The 16,466-nt window shown below is 44.0% G+C and overlaps 1 protein-coding gene across 8 annotated transcripts in view; it reads left to right on the plus strand.

Moving 5' to 3' along the window:
• The window catches only part of VPS13D (vacuolar protein sorting 13 homolog D), a 257,770-nt gene that overhangs the window by 27,815 nt on the left and 213,489 nt on the right, over positions 1-16,466 (plus strand). For 7 of the 8 annotated variants that reach the window (XM_045475674.1, XM_045475679.1, XM_045475675.1 and 4 more), the window contains 8 exons: positions 68-198; positions 1,040-1,115; positions 1,538-1,708; positions 2,714-2,844; positions 4,513-4,645; positions 6,682-8,895; positions 10,648-10,799; positions 13,747-14,778. In XM_045475674.1, the coding sequence (XP_045331630.1) occupies positions 68-198; positions 1,040-1,115; positions 1,538-1,708; positions 2,714-2,844; positions 4,513-4,645; positions 6,682-8,895; positions 10,648-10,799; positions 13,747-14,778 (4,040 nt within the window). Of the gene's footprint in view, positions 1-67; positions 199-1,039; positions 1,116-1,537; positions 1,709-2,713; positions 2,845-4,512; positions 4,646-6,681; positions 8,896-10,647; positions 10,800-13,746; positions 14,779-16,466 lie in introns of those variants that run through there. The other variant, XM_045475682.1, reaches the window with a different exon arrangement.

Below are 16,466 nucleotides of genomic sequence, written 5' to 3' on the forward strand. Positions count from 1 at the left end.
CTCATACTTGTAAAGTGCTTTGGGGTGTCATGGCATCGTATTAGCTCTTACATTTATTTTTTTGTAGACGTGAAACTACTAGCAGAGTCTCTTCCTCGAAGAAATTCCTCCTTGCTCTCAGTCCGGTTGGGTGGACTGTTTCTTCGAGACCTGGCCACAGAAGGAACCGTGTTTCCCCTTCTGGTGTTCCCTAATTCAGTACGTACAGCGGTAGGACGGCTGCTTCGTGCAGGGGGTGGTGAACTGTGGTCTGTGTTAGGCCAGCCATAAGTAATATTAACTCGCTTCATTTGGTCATCTTGAGAAGGGTGGGCTGATGAAAAACAACCCGGAATTCAGTAAGCTGTTTGAATTTGTCAGACAATGGATATTGGATATTGGAGGGATTTACGGCAGCGCCTTTCTCCTCTTCTGTGCCGTAACTGCCGTGGAATAGTTTGCTCTGTTTTGGAAGAGATTGCCATAAGCACCATTATTTTCTGCATTACGAAGTCAATGGTTCCATCTCTGTCTGGAATTCATTTTCATGCCTTCTGATCATTGGTCACTGATGGGAAGTCTCTTCTTTTGCAGAGTTCCAAGAGAACCACTTCAAGTTATCTCTATATGTATAATTTTGTATACTCAGTATACTTTTTTAATTAGATCTTTGATCTTACTAAGTTGGCACAGTTGCGTCACAGTAGTTGAGTATTTAGCCATTTGCCCTGTCTGTGATTTTTTTCAGGGGGTGATTGTAGAGAGGGCGGGAGTGCAAAGTGAAAGTCTAAGGAAGTTATGTACCTACTTCATACTCATTAACAATCATTCATTCAACACACTGACTGCAGAGTAGCATGCTTGCTGTCCATTTTAGGTTGGAAAAAGGCACAGACCTGGGAGATCAGTCTGGAAGTCCTCTGTATTCTGATGTCAGATGAGTTTGGATTTGGTTGTGCTAAGCGAGAGTGAGGTCAAGGGGCAGAGCTGAAGCAAGTGTGTGCACGGCAAATTGTCCTCGCTTACCTGACATTTATGCATTTTGTGTATGTTTTAATAGCAAAAAGAAGTTGGCAGAGTCTCACAGTCCTTTGGTCTCCAGACAACATCCGCAGACAGAAGTGATCAGAATCCTGGTAATTTGTCATCTGTTCTTAAAACTAATCTTTAAAAATGTGGTGATTATGGATCGGTAGTCTTGGTCAGTCGTAAGAGGGAGTGTGTCCTGTTCTGTCCCAGTGGTTTGTTGTGTGCGTCTGTGTTCGTCTTGGAGACCATGTTCTCTGTTAACCCGTGTGTGACTGGGGTAAACTCGCAGGGCTTCTCGAGCCTGGGTTTCCATAATGGGAGTGATTGCAATAGCCCACTCTTGAGGATTCTTGTTGAAAGTTAGAATCCATCCTTATTAGAGTCTCTGTGTTGTAAAATTTTCCTAAGAGAGAACTAGTTGGGAAATAATTTAGAAAATGTCTTTTTCCCAGAATTCCTTATGGGTTATCAAGAATAAGGTGATTGTGTTTGTTGTGTTCCATTTTCTTTCTCTGGTTCTTCCCTTTAGCTGCGGACCCAGATGACCCAGTTTTCGAGATGCTGTATGAGAGAAATCCAGTGCACAGCCATTTTGAGAGGCGGCTGAATGTCAGCACGAGGCCCTTGAACATCATATACAATCCCCAGGCTATTAAAAAAGTAGCAGACTTTTTCTACAAGGGAAAGGTTCATACCTCAGGTTAACTTTTTTGTTTGTTTGATCTTCTGTTACTTTCTAAAGACCTTTCTTGTGTCATTTTTAGTGCTTTGGACAAGGGTTATTGTAAACCGAAGTGACCTGGTAGTGGTAGGAAAGGCCTGGAGAGCAAATGGATGGGGTTGTCCTGAGTTATGGGATTAAAGTAGATGTCCTTGGAAAGTTACTTTTCCAAAAGGAATCAGTATCTTTAAATATTTTTTTTCTTTGCTTCCATTTTGCATATTTTAAAAAATGCTTTCCATTCCATTCGGGTGGTGGTTTCCTTGGCTACCCAGGATATTTTAGGCGAGTGAACTGCGGAGGAATGCTCAAGGATTTCCCTGTAGATGGCGGGGTCAGTGGTCTGTTTCCCCTGCCCGGTGCAGCGTTCAATACTGAGTTCATCCGTGCACTGTTCTTTATCATCACGGCTTTATTCATGCTTCCCTTGGTTTCCAAAAGAGATTTGAGATCGCAGAAACAGAAAAAGCACTTTTGTTGACAGGGAGGTTGATAAAACAATAGTCCTTTCCTAAGTGTATCCCCTCTCCCTCCTTATAACAATGGAGCTTTTTTTTAGTTTTTGGTCCAGTTTTTGAGTCTTTGTGTAAGCAACAGCTGTAAATGTCTTGGCTTTATTGCTGTGGCACCGATAGAAGATAGAAGGCATTTCCTTCCAAATTAAATTTTCTCTTTTAATGTAACGTTATGCTCTCAAGATTTAGAATAGTCTGGGATCGTTCAGAAAATGGTTTAAGGAATTCTAGTGACTGAGTTGCCCTTCCCTCATGTACTGCCTTTCTCCCTCAGGCCGTGCCCCCCTTTTGCCTCGTCCCTGTTTTTGTATGTAGTGGCAGGGCAGGTGGAAGTCAGGAGAGGCTCTCGTACAGACAGGTTTTTAACCTTGCTGGAAATTCTTGGTGAGAACAGACGTTGCAGCTGTCTTTTCCCACCCAGCTGTTTGAAAGTTCTCCCTCTGCTGTCTGTGTGTCTCTAATCTTGCAGGGTTTGGTTATCAGTCTGAACTTGAGCTGAGAGTGGCAGAAACTGCCCGAAGACAGTATAACAGGCTGAAGATGCAGACCAAGGCGGAAATCCGACAGACTCTCGATCGTCTGCTAGTGGGTGATTTCATCGTAAGTGGGGCAAGCAGAAGGGGAAGGCACTCTTTCTGTCAAGTTCTTTACCTACTCGAGTTTCAACCACAATGATTAACTAAAAACGTGAAATCCTTTTTGACTAGCAAAAAATAAAATCTCATGTCTTTTACAGTCAGGGTTTCATGAATAAAAACAAGTGACTGGGACTAGACCGTGTTTCTTTCTTGTATTAGTCTTGGAACACTCTTAGGACTTGTTCTTGTCCCATTTTCTACACCTGATATATTATCAGCGTTTCACTGAAGACCATCCCCCTTCACTTACTTTTTTTTTTTTTTTTAAGTTTATTTATTTTTCAGAGAGACAGAGCAAGTGGGAGAGGGTCAGAGAGAGGGAGAGACAGAATCCCAAGCAGGCTCCACGCTGTCAGCAGCGGAGTCCAATGTGGGGCTCAAACCCACAAACTGCAAGAGCTGAGATCAACAGTTGGACGCTTAACCGACTGAGCCACCCAGGCGGCCCAGCCCCTTCAGTTACTATTATCAGAAGAAAGACAACTGCAGTGGTGGCCTGGTTTTGATTCCAGGGTGAGATAGTTACTTTGTGATGCTAAGTGACCAGCTGACACAAGGATGCCTAGATCGGGAGAACTGAGAGACACCTTAAGAAAACACCTTAACCATCCAGCGGAACTTGGTTCCTGGGCCGGTGGCAGGGAAGTGCACTGCTCAGATGCCACAGTAGGTGGGGCCGGTAGAGCCTGGCTCCCTCGGGAGGGCAGAGCCCCTGTCCTCGTAAGGGATAGCAGGAAGGTTCCGTGTCACCCGGTGGCAGTGTGTCCTCTGGCAGGGAGAATTAGTCCTGTTTCTTGTTTTTGTGTGTGCGTGTTTCAACACAAATTGCAACAATTAGTATCCATTGGTTCTCTTAGTCAAAGAGGGTTCTTTTTGAAAACATTTATGTAAATTAGCTTTTTACTACATACAAAATATTTGAGGCTGATTTTGGTTGCAGAGAAGAAAAGTGAATAGACTCATGACTTGTTACGTTTTTTTATTTTTATTAATATTCATTTACTTTAAAGGTTTATTTATTTTGAGGGGGGAAGAGAGAGAGAACAGGGGAGGGACAGAGTAAGAGGGGGAGAGAGAGAGAGAGAATCCCAAGCAGGCTCCACACTGTCAGTGCAGAGACCGACATGGGGCTTGAACCCACGAACTGTGAGATCATGACCTGAGCCGAAGTCAGACACCTAACAGACTGAGCCGCTCAGGCGCCCCTTTTTCCTCCCACATTAAACGTTTGCCTGTGATAATGGCTCAAATCCTTACGCATTTGGATCTCCTTTTGTCTTGTGTGTGTTTTTTTTTAAGTTTATTTATTTTGAGAGAGGGAGAGCACATGGGGGGGGGGAAGAGGAGAATCCCAAGCAGGCTCCACACTGTTAGCACAGTTCAGCGGGATTTGAACTCACCGACTGAGATCATGACCTGAGCTGAAATCAAGAGTCAGATGTTTAACTGACTGAGCCACCCAGGTGCCCCTGGATCTACTTTTGTTTTAAACTTTTTGCTCTAATACCTTGAAGTCACTCCGTACCCTGGGAGTGGCTTTCAGAAAGGCTTGAGCCCCAGCTGATAAAGCTGTTCAGTTTTTGTAGTTGTGTTATAAATTATTTATTTGCAATTTATTTTACTTCTACAGGAGGAAAGTAAAAGGTGGACCGTGCGACTAGATATTTCGGCCCCTCAGGTGATATTTCCTGATGATTTCAAATTCAAGAATCCCGTGTTAGTTGTCGTGGATCTAGGGAGAATGCTGTTGACAAATTCCCAAGGTATGTGTGAACACGAAGTGATAAAAACATCACCTTGCATAAATTGATCGGTCTGTTCTTAGCCAAGTAAAGTTTTAAAAAGGTTTTTTATGACATTTTAACTCCAGAGTTCACTTGTTACTTTTTTTGATAATAGCTGTATTGGGATACGTTTTAAGATGGACAGTGCAGTTGTTATTGGGATATTGACAGAATCATGCCTTTCACTGCTTTATCTAATCTGGATCGTTTTCATCATCCTATGAAGCAATTGTAGACCCATCCCCTGTCACTCTGTATTATCCCCTCTCCCAGGCCCTGCCAGCCATTAACCTTTCTATCTGTGGATTTGACTCTTCTGAACATTTCATATGAATATAGCCATGCAGTATGTGGCCTTTTATGTCTAGCTTTTTTCACTTAGCATGCTGTTTTCAAGATTTATCTGTGGTGAAGATTCTACCTCATTCCTATTTGTGCCTGAATAATATTCCTTTGGGTGAATATGCCACGTTTTGTTCATGCGTTCATCAACTTGTGGACATTTGGGTTGTGTCTGCTGTGAACATTCATGTGCAGGCTTTTATGTACACATATTTTCAAACTCTTGGGTGTATTTCAGTGTGGAATTGCTGGGTCACATGGTGACCTTCACGTTTAACATTTTGAAGAATTGCCAGACTGTTTTCCAAAAGGCAGCACCATTTTACTATCTTACCAGCGATGTATGAGGGTTTTGATTTCTCTCCGTCCTTGCCAACACTTGTTACCTGTCTTTTGCATTATAGCCCGTTTTTTATGAGTGGAAAGTAGTATCTCATTGCGGTTTTTATTTGTATTTCTTATGTCACATTTTGTATTTTAGTTTATTTTTTAAAGTTTATTTATTTTGAGAGAGAGAGAGAGCGTGCGAGTGAGCACGAGCAGGGGAGGGGCAGAGAGAGAGGGAGAATCCCAAGCAGGCTCTGTGATGTCAGTGTAAAGCCCAGTGTGGGGCTCAGTCTTAGGAACCATGAGATCATGACCTGAGCTGAAATCAAAAGTTGGACGCTTAACCGACTGAACCACCCCGGTGCCCTTCACGTTTTGTATTTCAAAAAACACTATTTCTCAGCACTTTATTTCAAGAACGGAGATTTAATCTATTTAGGGACATAAGGGACATATGTAAAAAGCGGCTCCTGGGAGGTTATTTTATTACTGTCATTAGATCTAAAACAGTATTTATTGTTTACCTTGAGATGGGGGGAAGAAAGGGGATTCATGGGGTAAAAGGCTGAGGGAGCTTATCAAATAAACTCAGCCTTATCTTCACTGAGGTAAGACCCAAAAGGGAAGAGGTAGGGGGTTTGAACGGGAGTGGGAGAGTTTGGTGCTATGAGGGATGTTAAAGGGGGATCAGACCTAAAGAAGAGGATCTCACGACCATGGAAAGCACCTACTTGAACTTGTACAGCATAAACATGGCGCGGAGATGTGGCTGAGAGAACCCAGTGGTGTGATTTTGTAGTTGACTCCGCGCTGAGGTGTACCAGACTGGGCTGTAGAAGTCTGTAGAAGACAGGGGTTGAGTGTGGGCTCTGGGGCTGGAGTGTGATGCTGAGTAGTTACTGCTTGCCAAGCACTGATCTGGGCACTCGGGGTATTGGTGAGTAAGACAGATGGGACCTGTGTTCTTTTGGAACATTCTAGTGTGGGGAACAAGGCGAACAGATAGATGATTGTGGAGAGTGATGTAAGAATGGCTGGTGAGAGCGGCTCGTGGCAGTGCAGCTCAGGTGGCGGGGAAGTGGGTTACTGGTCTCTGCTCCCCGACGCGTGTCCCTGTGTCAGCAGGGCTCCATCTTAGAATTCTGTCTTGTGTCTTGATTTCAAAATTCATAAAGAAGTTCACACCGAATCACTGGGAAAATGAGAATATTATGCTTAGAGCTTTCATCCGTTTATTTTGTAAAGTTGGGGTTGGTTGATTCTCTCTTTTCCTTAATTATTACATGGAAGGAAAGAGTAAGGAAGGAGCAGACATATACTCCGGATCTTCTCTTTTTTATCTGCAGATGACTCCAAGAGGAAAAGTGGGGATGGGCCGGCATCTGAAGAGAACCAGTTTAGTGATGACGAATATAAGACACCTCTTGCCACACCTCCCAACACCCCACCTCCTGAGACAAGCAGCAGTAATGGAGGGAAAACACCTCCATTTCCTGGAGTTGAGTTCAGTGAAGAGCAGCTTCAAGCGCATTTAATGAGCACGAAGATGTATGAGAGGTACTCCCTCTCGTTTATGGACCTCCAGATCATGGTTGGACGAGTGAAGGACAATTGGAAGCATGTCCAGGATATTGATGTGGGACCAACCCATGTGGTTGAGAAATTCAACGTTCACCTACAGTTAGAACGTCGATTGATTTATACTTCAGATCCCAAGTACCCTGGAGCCGTGCTCTCGGGCAACCTACCAGACTTAAAAATCCACATCAATGAAGATAAAATATCTGCTCTGAAGAATTGCTTTGCTCTCCTGACCACCCCAGAAACGAAGGCTTCTGACACTCAGTTTAAAGAGCAGATTTTTCCCCAAGCGGGGCAGCGGGGAAGTTTGCAAGACTCAGTAATGAATTTAACCCAGAGCTTTGTGATGTTAGAGCAGCACACCCGGGAGGTTCTGGTGGAATCACAGCTCCTCCTGGCTGAATTTAAAGTGAACTGTATGCAGCTTGGTGTTGAGAGCAATGGCCGGTACATTTCCGTGCTCAAGGTGTTTGGGACCAATGCTCACTTTGTGAAGAGGCCTTACGATGCTGAGGTCTCCCTGACGGTTCACGGTTTGCTCCTGGTGGACACGATGCAGACATACGGTGCCGATTTTGACCTTCTGATGGCTTCGCATAAGAACCTGAGCTTTGATATCCCAACAGGAAGCCTCCGGGATAGCAGGGCCCAGTCCCCTGTCTCTGGACCCAATGCGGTTCACCTCACTAATGCTGCCACGCTGAATGACCCGTCAGCTACTGGTGTTGCCCTTGAGAAAATTCTCACCAAAGAACAGGAGTCCCTCATTAAACTGGAATATCAGTTTGTGAGTTCAGAGTGCCCGTCGATGAATTTGGACAGCACTCTTCAGGTGATTTCATTACAGGTAAATAATTTGGATATTATCCTAAACCCGGAGACCATCGTGGAACTGATTGGTTTTCTTCAAAAATCTTTTCCCAAGGAAAAAGACGATTTGAGCCCTCAGCCTTTAATGACCGATTTTGAAAGAAGCTTTAGGGAAGAAGGAACTTACCAGTCTACGTACGAACAAAACACTGAGGTTGCAGTGGAGATCCACAGGCTTAACTTACTGCTCGTTCGGACGGTGGGAATGGCCAATGGCGAGAAACATGGCAGAAAAATCGCCACCGCGAGCATTGGCGGCACCAAAGTGAACGTTTCAATGGGCAGCACGTTTGACGTGAATGGTTCTCTCGGCTGCTTGCAGCTTATGGACCTGACACAAGATAATGTTAAGAACCAGTACGTTGTCAGCATTGGGAATTCCATAGGCTATGAAAATATCGTCAGCGATATTGGCTACTTTGAATCTGTATTTGTCAGAATGGAAGATGCAGCCCTCAGTGAAGCTTTGAGTTTCACATTTGTTGAGAAATCTAAACAGGAGTGTTTTCTCAACCTCAAGATGGCTTCCTTGCATTATAACCACTCTGCCAAATTCTTGAAGGAGTTGACATTGTCCATGGATGAACTGGAGGAGAATTTCCGAAGTATGCTGAAAAGCGCAGCTACCAAAGTCACTACGGTACTCGCCACCAAGACGGCCGAATACAGTGAGATGGTGTCACTCTTTGAAACTCCAAGGAAGACTCGGGAAGCCTCCATCTTTGAAGAAAATGAAATGTATGGGTTTGGCCTCGCTGGGTCTCATTCCGACACCGTGAAGCTAATCTTGAACATAAACATCGAATCCCCTGTTGTTTCAATCCCTCGAAAACCTGGGAGTCCTGAGTTGTTGGTGGGACACTTGGGACAGATATTCATCCAGAATTTTGTGTCGGGAGATGATGAATCCAGAAGTGACCGCCTGCAGGTGGAAATTAAAGACATTAAGTTATATTCTTTGAATTGCACCCAGTTGGCAGGCAGAGAGGGTCCTGGGTCCGAAGTCAGCCGGGCGTTTGGTTCTCCTTCTGGGTCTGCCAGTGCCAATAGTCAAGAGGAAGCTCATTTCACCCGACATGATTTCTTTGAATCTTTGCATAGAGGTCAAGGTGAGGAGCGTAAATCTTTTGTCTCATTTTATCTAAAGATTCTCAACACAGCTTATGTAGTACTTTGCTAAAAACAACAACAAATAACCTTTTTGTTTAGAATTATCGCCAGTGAGGGATGCCTGGATGGCTCAGTGGGTTAAGCGTCCAGCTTTGGCTCCCATCATGATCTCATGGTTTGTGAGCTCAAGCCCCGCGTTGGGCTTGCTGCTGTCAATGCAGAGCCCGCTTCAGATCTTTGTCCCTTTCTTTCTCTGCTCCTCCTCCATTGTTCTCTCTCAAAAAAAAAAAAAATTGTAATTATCCCCAGTGAATATTTAAGAAATCCAAATAGAGTTTTAATAGAATGCTTCGTATCAGGTTGGTATGTTTTTAGTTTTTTCCATTAGAAACCATATTTGGCAAAGTAAGATTTTTTTTTTTTAAGTGGCGCTCTTTAGCTTTGGGTGAGTGCTTATTTACAGGGTTGCTTTAGAGGGTGGGGTCTGTTAGAGCATTATTTTATTTTTTATTTTTTTAAAGTTTTATTTATTTTTGAGAGATAGCGTGTGAGCAGGCCAGGGGCAGAGAGAGAGAGAGGGAGACACAAAATCTGAAGCAGACTCCAGATTCCGTGCTGTCAACACAGAGCCCGATGCAAGGCTTGAACTCATGAACTGCGAGATCATGACCTGGCCCAAAGTCAAGACACTCAACCTTCTGACCCACCCAGGCGCCCGATTTATTTTAATTTTAAAAAAGGTTTATTTTTCTGAGAGAGAGCGTGAGCAGGGGAGGGGCAGAGAGAGAGGGACAGAGGATCTGCGCTGACAGCAGAGAGCTCGATGTGGGGCTCAAACTCATGAAATCATGACCTAAGCTAAAGTTGGACACTCAACTGACTGAGCATCCAGGTACCCCTAGAGTGTTATTTAATTTGGCCAAATACATCTGTTTTTTTTTCAGTTCCAGCTGTAGGTCTTTGCTAGTTAAATATTGTAGTCCAAGATAGCTGGAGGGATTGACCTAAGTGGAATATGAAATTTAGTGTGCAGATGGTATATTTCCCTTTGAGTATTCTTCCATCCTCTGTAATAGGTTGGTGGTCCAGAGTTCTAGGAATAAAATGCCTGTATTTGTGTTCTCGATCTCATCTGCTAAAACCAAACAGTTCAATCTATTATTAGTCTTGGCATCTGCAGACATCAGGTGAGCCCTAAAGCCTGGCTTTACTTAATTGGTGAAGAAATCCATGCCTCTGAGAACTTCTCCTTCTGTGGTTCTCAGATGTTAATTCACCAGTTCACTTAACCTCCTTCTCCCAAGACTGTTTTCTCTGCTTGTTCACTTAGAACCTGATATTGTTCTTGATTTTGATGTATGCTCAGTAAGAGGGAGCAATCTGTAATTGAAAACTGGGGAGGGGATGAGCAGTTCGGTTTGGAAAATGCTGGCTTGGAAGGCTAAGGGAAGCTTAGAGACCTTACCTGGATTAATGTTCACCCCATTGTATTTTGAAGCCATCAAATGGAGCATGTCATGAAAATATTGATTCTTTTTGTGTATAAGTTTATGTTGTACTCTGCTTACTATGGGTTTTGTTCTTAGGATAGTAATATAAGTTTGTACTCAATCGTACACCCCAGGTGCCAAGCTTTTCTGCCCTCTGGGCCTAATGACTCATGGGCTCTGTTTTATATACCCTATACTTAGTCAGCAATGATGCGATAAATACTAGTTTTTCCAATCTGTCATTTTTTTCTGTTATGCTAGCTTTTCACATCCTGAACAATACCACCATTCAGTTTAAACTGGAGAAGATCCCTATAGAGAGAGAATCTGAATTGACTTTCTCCCTTAGTCCAGATGACCTGGGAACTTCTAGCATCATGAAGATTGAAGGGAAATTTGTCAACCCAGTTCAGGTAAGCACCTTGTTGATTTTCATGTCTGGACAGTTGAAGTCATATATTTACTTTATGCTTACATCAGTGTATTCATATCTTGTTATGTTACGTATGTGTATATATGAAATGTTAGAAGGAAAATATGTAAGTTCAAAGAGACAGTGTGACCGTGTATGACTGCTGATAACTTGTTCTGTAAATGTGAAGCCCTATCACTGTACCCTTTTGTCACTGGGGAATTGGTTTTGTTAGCCGTCTTCATGTGGAGGAGTGGTGAGTTATGTAGAGGGAGAGGGCAGATCTTTAATTCCATTGCCATTCAGAAGCAGGCAAAATTATTGCTGGAAAAGTCAGAGCCTGTCTTTCCCAGGAGGATATAGTTCTTGTCACTCTTTTGACATGCTTGGCTCAGCCTATGAAACAATCTGATTATTTGAGCTGTTGACAGATCCTTTCAAGGGAGAATTAGTCTTACTCTTTTTGAAATGGAATGGGCTGGGATAGGGATTGTGTGTGTGTGTGTGTGTGTGTGTGTGTATGTGTGTGTGTTTAGTGAGTATGCCTGTGTGTGTGGTGACTATATGTGTATGCAACTGTCATCCTTTTTCCTTCAAAAATGTCGTTCTTCCTGTTTTCACAGGGATAAGAGCAAAGAGTATATCGTTATAAAATAGTAGGGATGGGCAGGCTCTTAGGACAGCGGACCCTCGCTTTGGGCAGTAATTGGTCTCTAGTCTGTATCTGGCAGCTGCTCTGGAGTAACTCAGGAGTGCTGTTAACAGAATGCATGGACCTTTTAATATTTAAATTAAAACAATGTTTTTATTTTATTTTTGAGAGAGGGAGAGAGAGAGTAAGCTAGAGAGGGGCAGAGAGAAGGAGGGAGACACAGAATCTGAAGCAGGCTCCAGGCTCTGAGCTGTCAGCACAGAGCCCGACATGGGGCTTGAACTCGTGAACCACGAGATCATGACCTGGGCTGAAGTCGGATGCTCAACTGAGCCACCCAGGTGCTCCAGAATGTGTGGACCTTTTGACATCAGTGGTTCCTGAATAGGTGTCCCTGGGTGAGAGGACTTCCCCCAAAACTTTCCCTTCCTGGTTAAGCTTTTTTGCCTTATCAGTAGTGGCTACTAGGGTGGTTTTTTTCACCTTAAATCTAGCATATGACATGAATTCTTTTGGATTATTATGTTTACCATCGACTTAGTGTGGCTTTCGATGAAAGTCTTCTAAAAATTACTGTAAATCATTCTTCAAATTAACATTTAATAATTTAATAATTTAATTTTAAAATATTTTATTATGAAAATTTTAAAACATACGCAAAAGTGGAATAGTTTATTTTATTTTATTTTATTTTATTTTTTTTTTCAACGTTTATTCATTTTTGGGACAGAGAGAGACAGAGCATGAACGGGGGAGGGGCAGAGAGAGAGAGGGAGACACAGAATCGGAAACAGGCTCCAGGCTCTGAGCCATCAGCCCAGAGCCTGATGCGGGGCTCGAACTCACGGACCGCGAGATCGTGACCTGGCTGAAGTCGGACGCCTAACCGACTGCGCCACCCAGGCGCCCCAAAAGTGGAATAGTTTAAAGTTTACTATTTTGAGAGAGAGAGAGAGAGAGAGAGAAAGTGCACGTTGGGGAGGAGCAGAGAGAGAGGGAGAGAGAGAATCCCAAGTAGGCTCTGAGCTGTCAGCGTGCAGCCTGATGCAAGGCTTGATCCCACGAACCGTGAGCCCATGACCTGAGCTGAAATCGAAAGTTGGATGCTTAATTGACTGTGCCACAGAGGCACGCCATGTAGCGTAATACATTTTAATGCATTTTTGGATTTCAGAGACACTTTTGATTAGTTAAAAAAATGTGTTTTCACTTTTAGTTTTGTTTGAATCAGGATCCAAATGAGACCCGTACAATCCGTTTGCATGATACATCGTGTGGGTCTCTGTTCAGTTTCTTTCATGTTTTCCCTGCACGCTGTTATTGTGAGAAGTCAGGCAGTGGCCCTTAGGTTGTCCCACATTCAGATTTGGCTGTTTGGTTATGGCGTCACTTGTTCTCCCACATTTCCTGTAAACTATACCTTCACCCTGCAGGTTTATTTGGATTCAGGTTCTTTTTTTGGCCAGAACACTTCAGCGTGGTCCTTCATATTGCATTATTTCAAGAGGCACATAATGCTTGTTTGTCTTTATGTTAGTGATGCTCAAATTGATGATTGCGTGCAGGTGACGAGACGAGAACCCGCTCTGCCCATTGTAAAATTCCCTGCTGGTCGTTCATAGAAGGGCCGATTCCACGGATGACCTCTGATGGGCTATGTTAGTTCATTGGGGGCTGTAAAACGATCACTTTCTAATTCTATCATTTCTATATCTGTTTGGAATTCCTGTTAAAATAGCCCATAAATACTTAAAAAGTTTTTGTGAAAATATTTTTAATGAGAAATTGTAATTAAAACCAAAGTAAGGGAGAGAAAACATAAGTAATCATGACTTATCATTATTGTCATTAAAAACCACTTTGTTTGTTTAGCTGAAGTAAAAACAGAGGTTATGACCCTAATCGGGGATGATCGGCGAGTTTTAGAACCCTGAGCCTTGTTTCTCAGTCGTAGACTTTTGGCAGTTTTCCCGTCGATTTCTGGTATTGTTTTTGTGGGTTTAGACAGAGTGATTTTGCTGATTCAGGCCCATAGTCAACAGGACTTACTGAACATTGGTTGTGTAAAGATTATTTTGTGAGGTGCTGGGGGAGGCGGCAGGAGGGCCTCATCGGTAGACATGGGTCCCAGAGAGGTAAGGACAGAAAAGAAACAGAAGGGATGGTTCCTGCTGTCATCCAGTTTAGAACGTCCTCGGGAAACCCGTGAACATCAACAATGGAAATTTGTGGGCGGTGCATCTGAGCGCAGTTAATAATAGTAGTGGAATAACTACATTTTTCTCTTTGACTACAGGTGGTGTTAGCAAAGCATGTATATGAGCAGGTTTTACAGACACTGGACAATCTTGTGTATAGTGAAGATCTGAATAAGTTTCCAGTCACTGCTGCCTCCTCACCTTGCCCTAATTCTCCTCTGCCTTCCCTCAGTACCTGTGGAGAACCTTCCATTGAAAGGAAGGAGAATGGATTGTTCAGCCACTCCAGCCTTTCTAACTCTTCTCAAAAGTCCTTGTCTCTGAAGGAAGTCAAGTCCTTTACCCAGATTCAAGCCAACTTTTGTATCCCAGAGCTTCAAGTCCAGCTAAGTGGAGATCTGACTTTGGGGGCCCAGGGTCTTGTGAGCTTAAAGTTTCAGGATTTTGAGGTAGAATTCAGTAAAGACCATCCTCAGACTTTATCCATTCAGATTGCCCTGCGCTCTCTGCTCATGGAAGACTTACTGGAGAAGAATCCGGATTCCAAATATAAGAACCTGATGGTGTCTCGGGGGGCCCCTAAGCCATCTAGTTTAGCACAAAAAGAATACCTCTCTCAGTCCTGTCCTTCAGTATCCAATGTGGAGTATCCTGATATGCCTCGGTCTCTCCCTTCCCACATGGAAGAAGCTCCTAATGTCTTCCAGCTGTATCAGAGACCCACCTCGGCATCCCGGAAGAAGCCAAAGGAAGTCCAAGACCAGGACTATCCCTTGACTCCACCCCCTTCTCCAACAGTAGACGAGCCCAAGATACTTGCTGGAAAGAGTAAATTTGATGATTCTTTGGTACATATCAATGTATTCTTGGTGGATAAGAAACATCCAGAGTTCTCTTCCAGTTACAGTCGAGTTAACCGGAACATTGATGTTGATTTTAACTGCTTGGATGTACTGATCACGCTGCAAACGTGGGTGGTGATACTGGATTTTTTTGGAATTGGTTCCACTGCAGACAACCATGCAATGAAGGTACCTCCTGAGGACATTCTACAAAATGTGAAGTCAGAATCAAATGCTCTGCTAGAGTCTGAACTTCAGGATCCAGTCAACACCAAGCTGGATCTCAAGGTATCACTTCCCTTTGGCTCCTTGAAGTTCCAGGAATGAATTTGGCTGTGTTCACTTACGTGCGCCCGTTGCACATTTACTCTAGAAAGTAGATCTTGTTGGCAGGGGAGCTGTCTATAGTCTGGATTCCTGTTAATGTTTTAGAAGAGGTTTTTGTGTAAAGCCCATCAGGAGGCATGGAAAACAAATGGTTTAAGTAACCTGTATTTCTTTGGGTTGTGCAGTTCAGTGGGATGCCTTATTTTCTTGGAGCCTCAGTTTCCTCTTTTTCCCATCACCCATCCGTTTGGTTGCCTTCCATCATTCGACTCATTAAGATAACCGAGTGAGGTAACGCACGTAAAGCACCTGGCCGGGTGTCTGGTGCATGGTAGCTACTCTGGGATGTGGTCTCCCTGCTCGCTGAGATCGTTACTGGCTTTTTGAGGCAACAGGCCAGCCCTTGAGATTGGAGCCTCAGGACGGCCTGCGGGTCCGAATCCTGGCACTTCTGCTGTAACCTATAGCTGTGTGGCCTTGGGCACAGTTTTTAGCTTCTCTCTCCCTCGATCTTCTCACCTATAAACTGGGAGTGTTGGATGGTGCCTCTGTCGTCGGGATGTTGCAAGGATTATGTGAGAGGACTAAATGGGCAAGGCCCTTTGCACAGCGCGTGGCATGAAGTAAGCATTCAGTGAACGATAGCTGGTATTATTTTTGCTGTACTGTGGCTCACCGTGCTTACTTACACATACTTGTCCTTGGTACTCGTATTGTGAATGTTTAAGAACACATAAAAAGTAGCGTTTGAATTTAAGGTTATTCTGCTCTGTGCGTGAGCACGGTAAGATGTGTAAGCAGTTCAATTTAATTGACCATTTGGGGGCACACCATAGCAGCTAGCACCTTCCAGAGCCCCGGGCTCCCTGCAGCGGCTGGTTATGTGTGTGTCTGGAGGGTGAAGTTCATCTACCTGCCTTCTCCAGTGCAGACTTGCACCTGCCACCGGGGAGAATCACATGTAATCCACTTGCTATCTTCTTCTTTCCTTAGCTGGCAGGAGGCTGCATTCTTCTAGAAATGGAAGAGCTTCCAGGGCAGAGTTGGCCACGAACGAGTCTCACTTCCCCTGCTCAGTGTGTGCGAGTGAGTGCCGGGGCAGCGCGGAGTCCCCCGGCACCTTGTTTAGCGAGGTGGATGGAAATCAGAAAGGCTTCAGCCCTTGTTTTGGACGTCACGTGTTGGTACCCATAACTTCAGTCTTGTGGTGCCTGTAACGGAGGGCCTCAGGAGCCCCTTGGTGTTGGGTGTGGAAGCGCTCTGGGGGCCTTGCACAGATGGAGTGTAGCCGGCTTCACAAGAGAACGAGACTAGACGATGCCCCTCGGCAGTGGGCTGTTTTAGAATAAGAATTTTTGAAAACATGTTTATTGTGGGAATTTTCAGACAACACAAAAGAACAGTTGAAGGAACTTCCATTTACTTAATTCCTTTGAGATTCATCACATTTACTTTATTCGTTTTTTCTTTTGCTGAATTATTTTATTTTATTTTATTTATTTTTAATGTTTATTTTTGAGAGAGAGAGAGAGGGAGAAAGAGAGAGAGGGTGAGCAGGGGAGGGGCAGAGAGAGAGGGAGACACAGAATCGGAAGCAGGCTCCAGGCTCCGAGCTGTCAGCACAGAGCCCGACGTGGGGCTCGAACCCA

The sequence above is a fragment of the Leopardus geoffroyi genome, chromosome C1, assembly GCF_018350155.1.
Source record: "Leopardus geoffroyi isolate Oge1 chromosome C1, O.geoffroyi_Oge1_pat1.0, whole genome shotgun sequence".
In the NCBI taxonomy this organism is placed as follows: Eukaryota; Metazoa; Chordata; class Mammalia; order Carnivora; family Felidae; genus Leopardus; species Leopardus geoffroyi.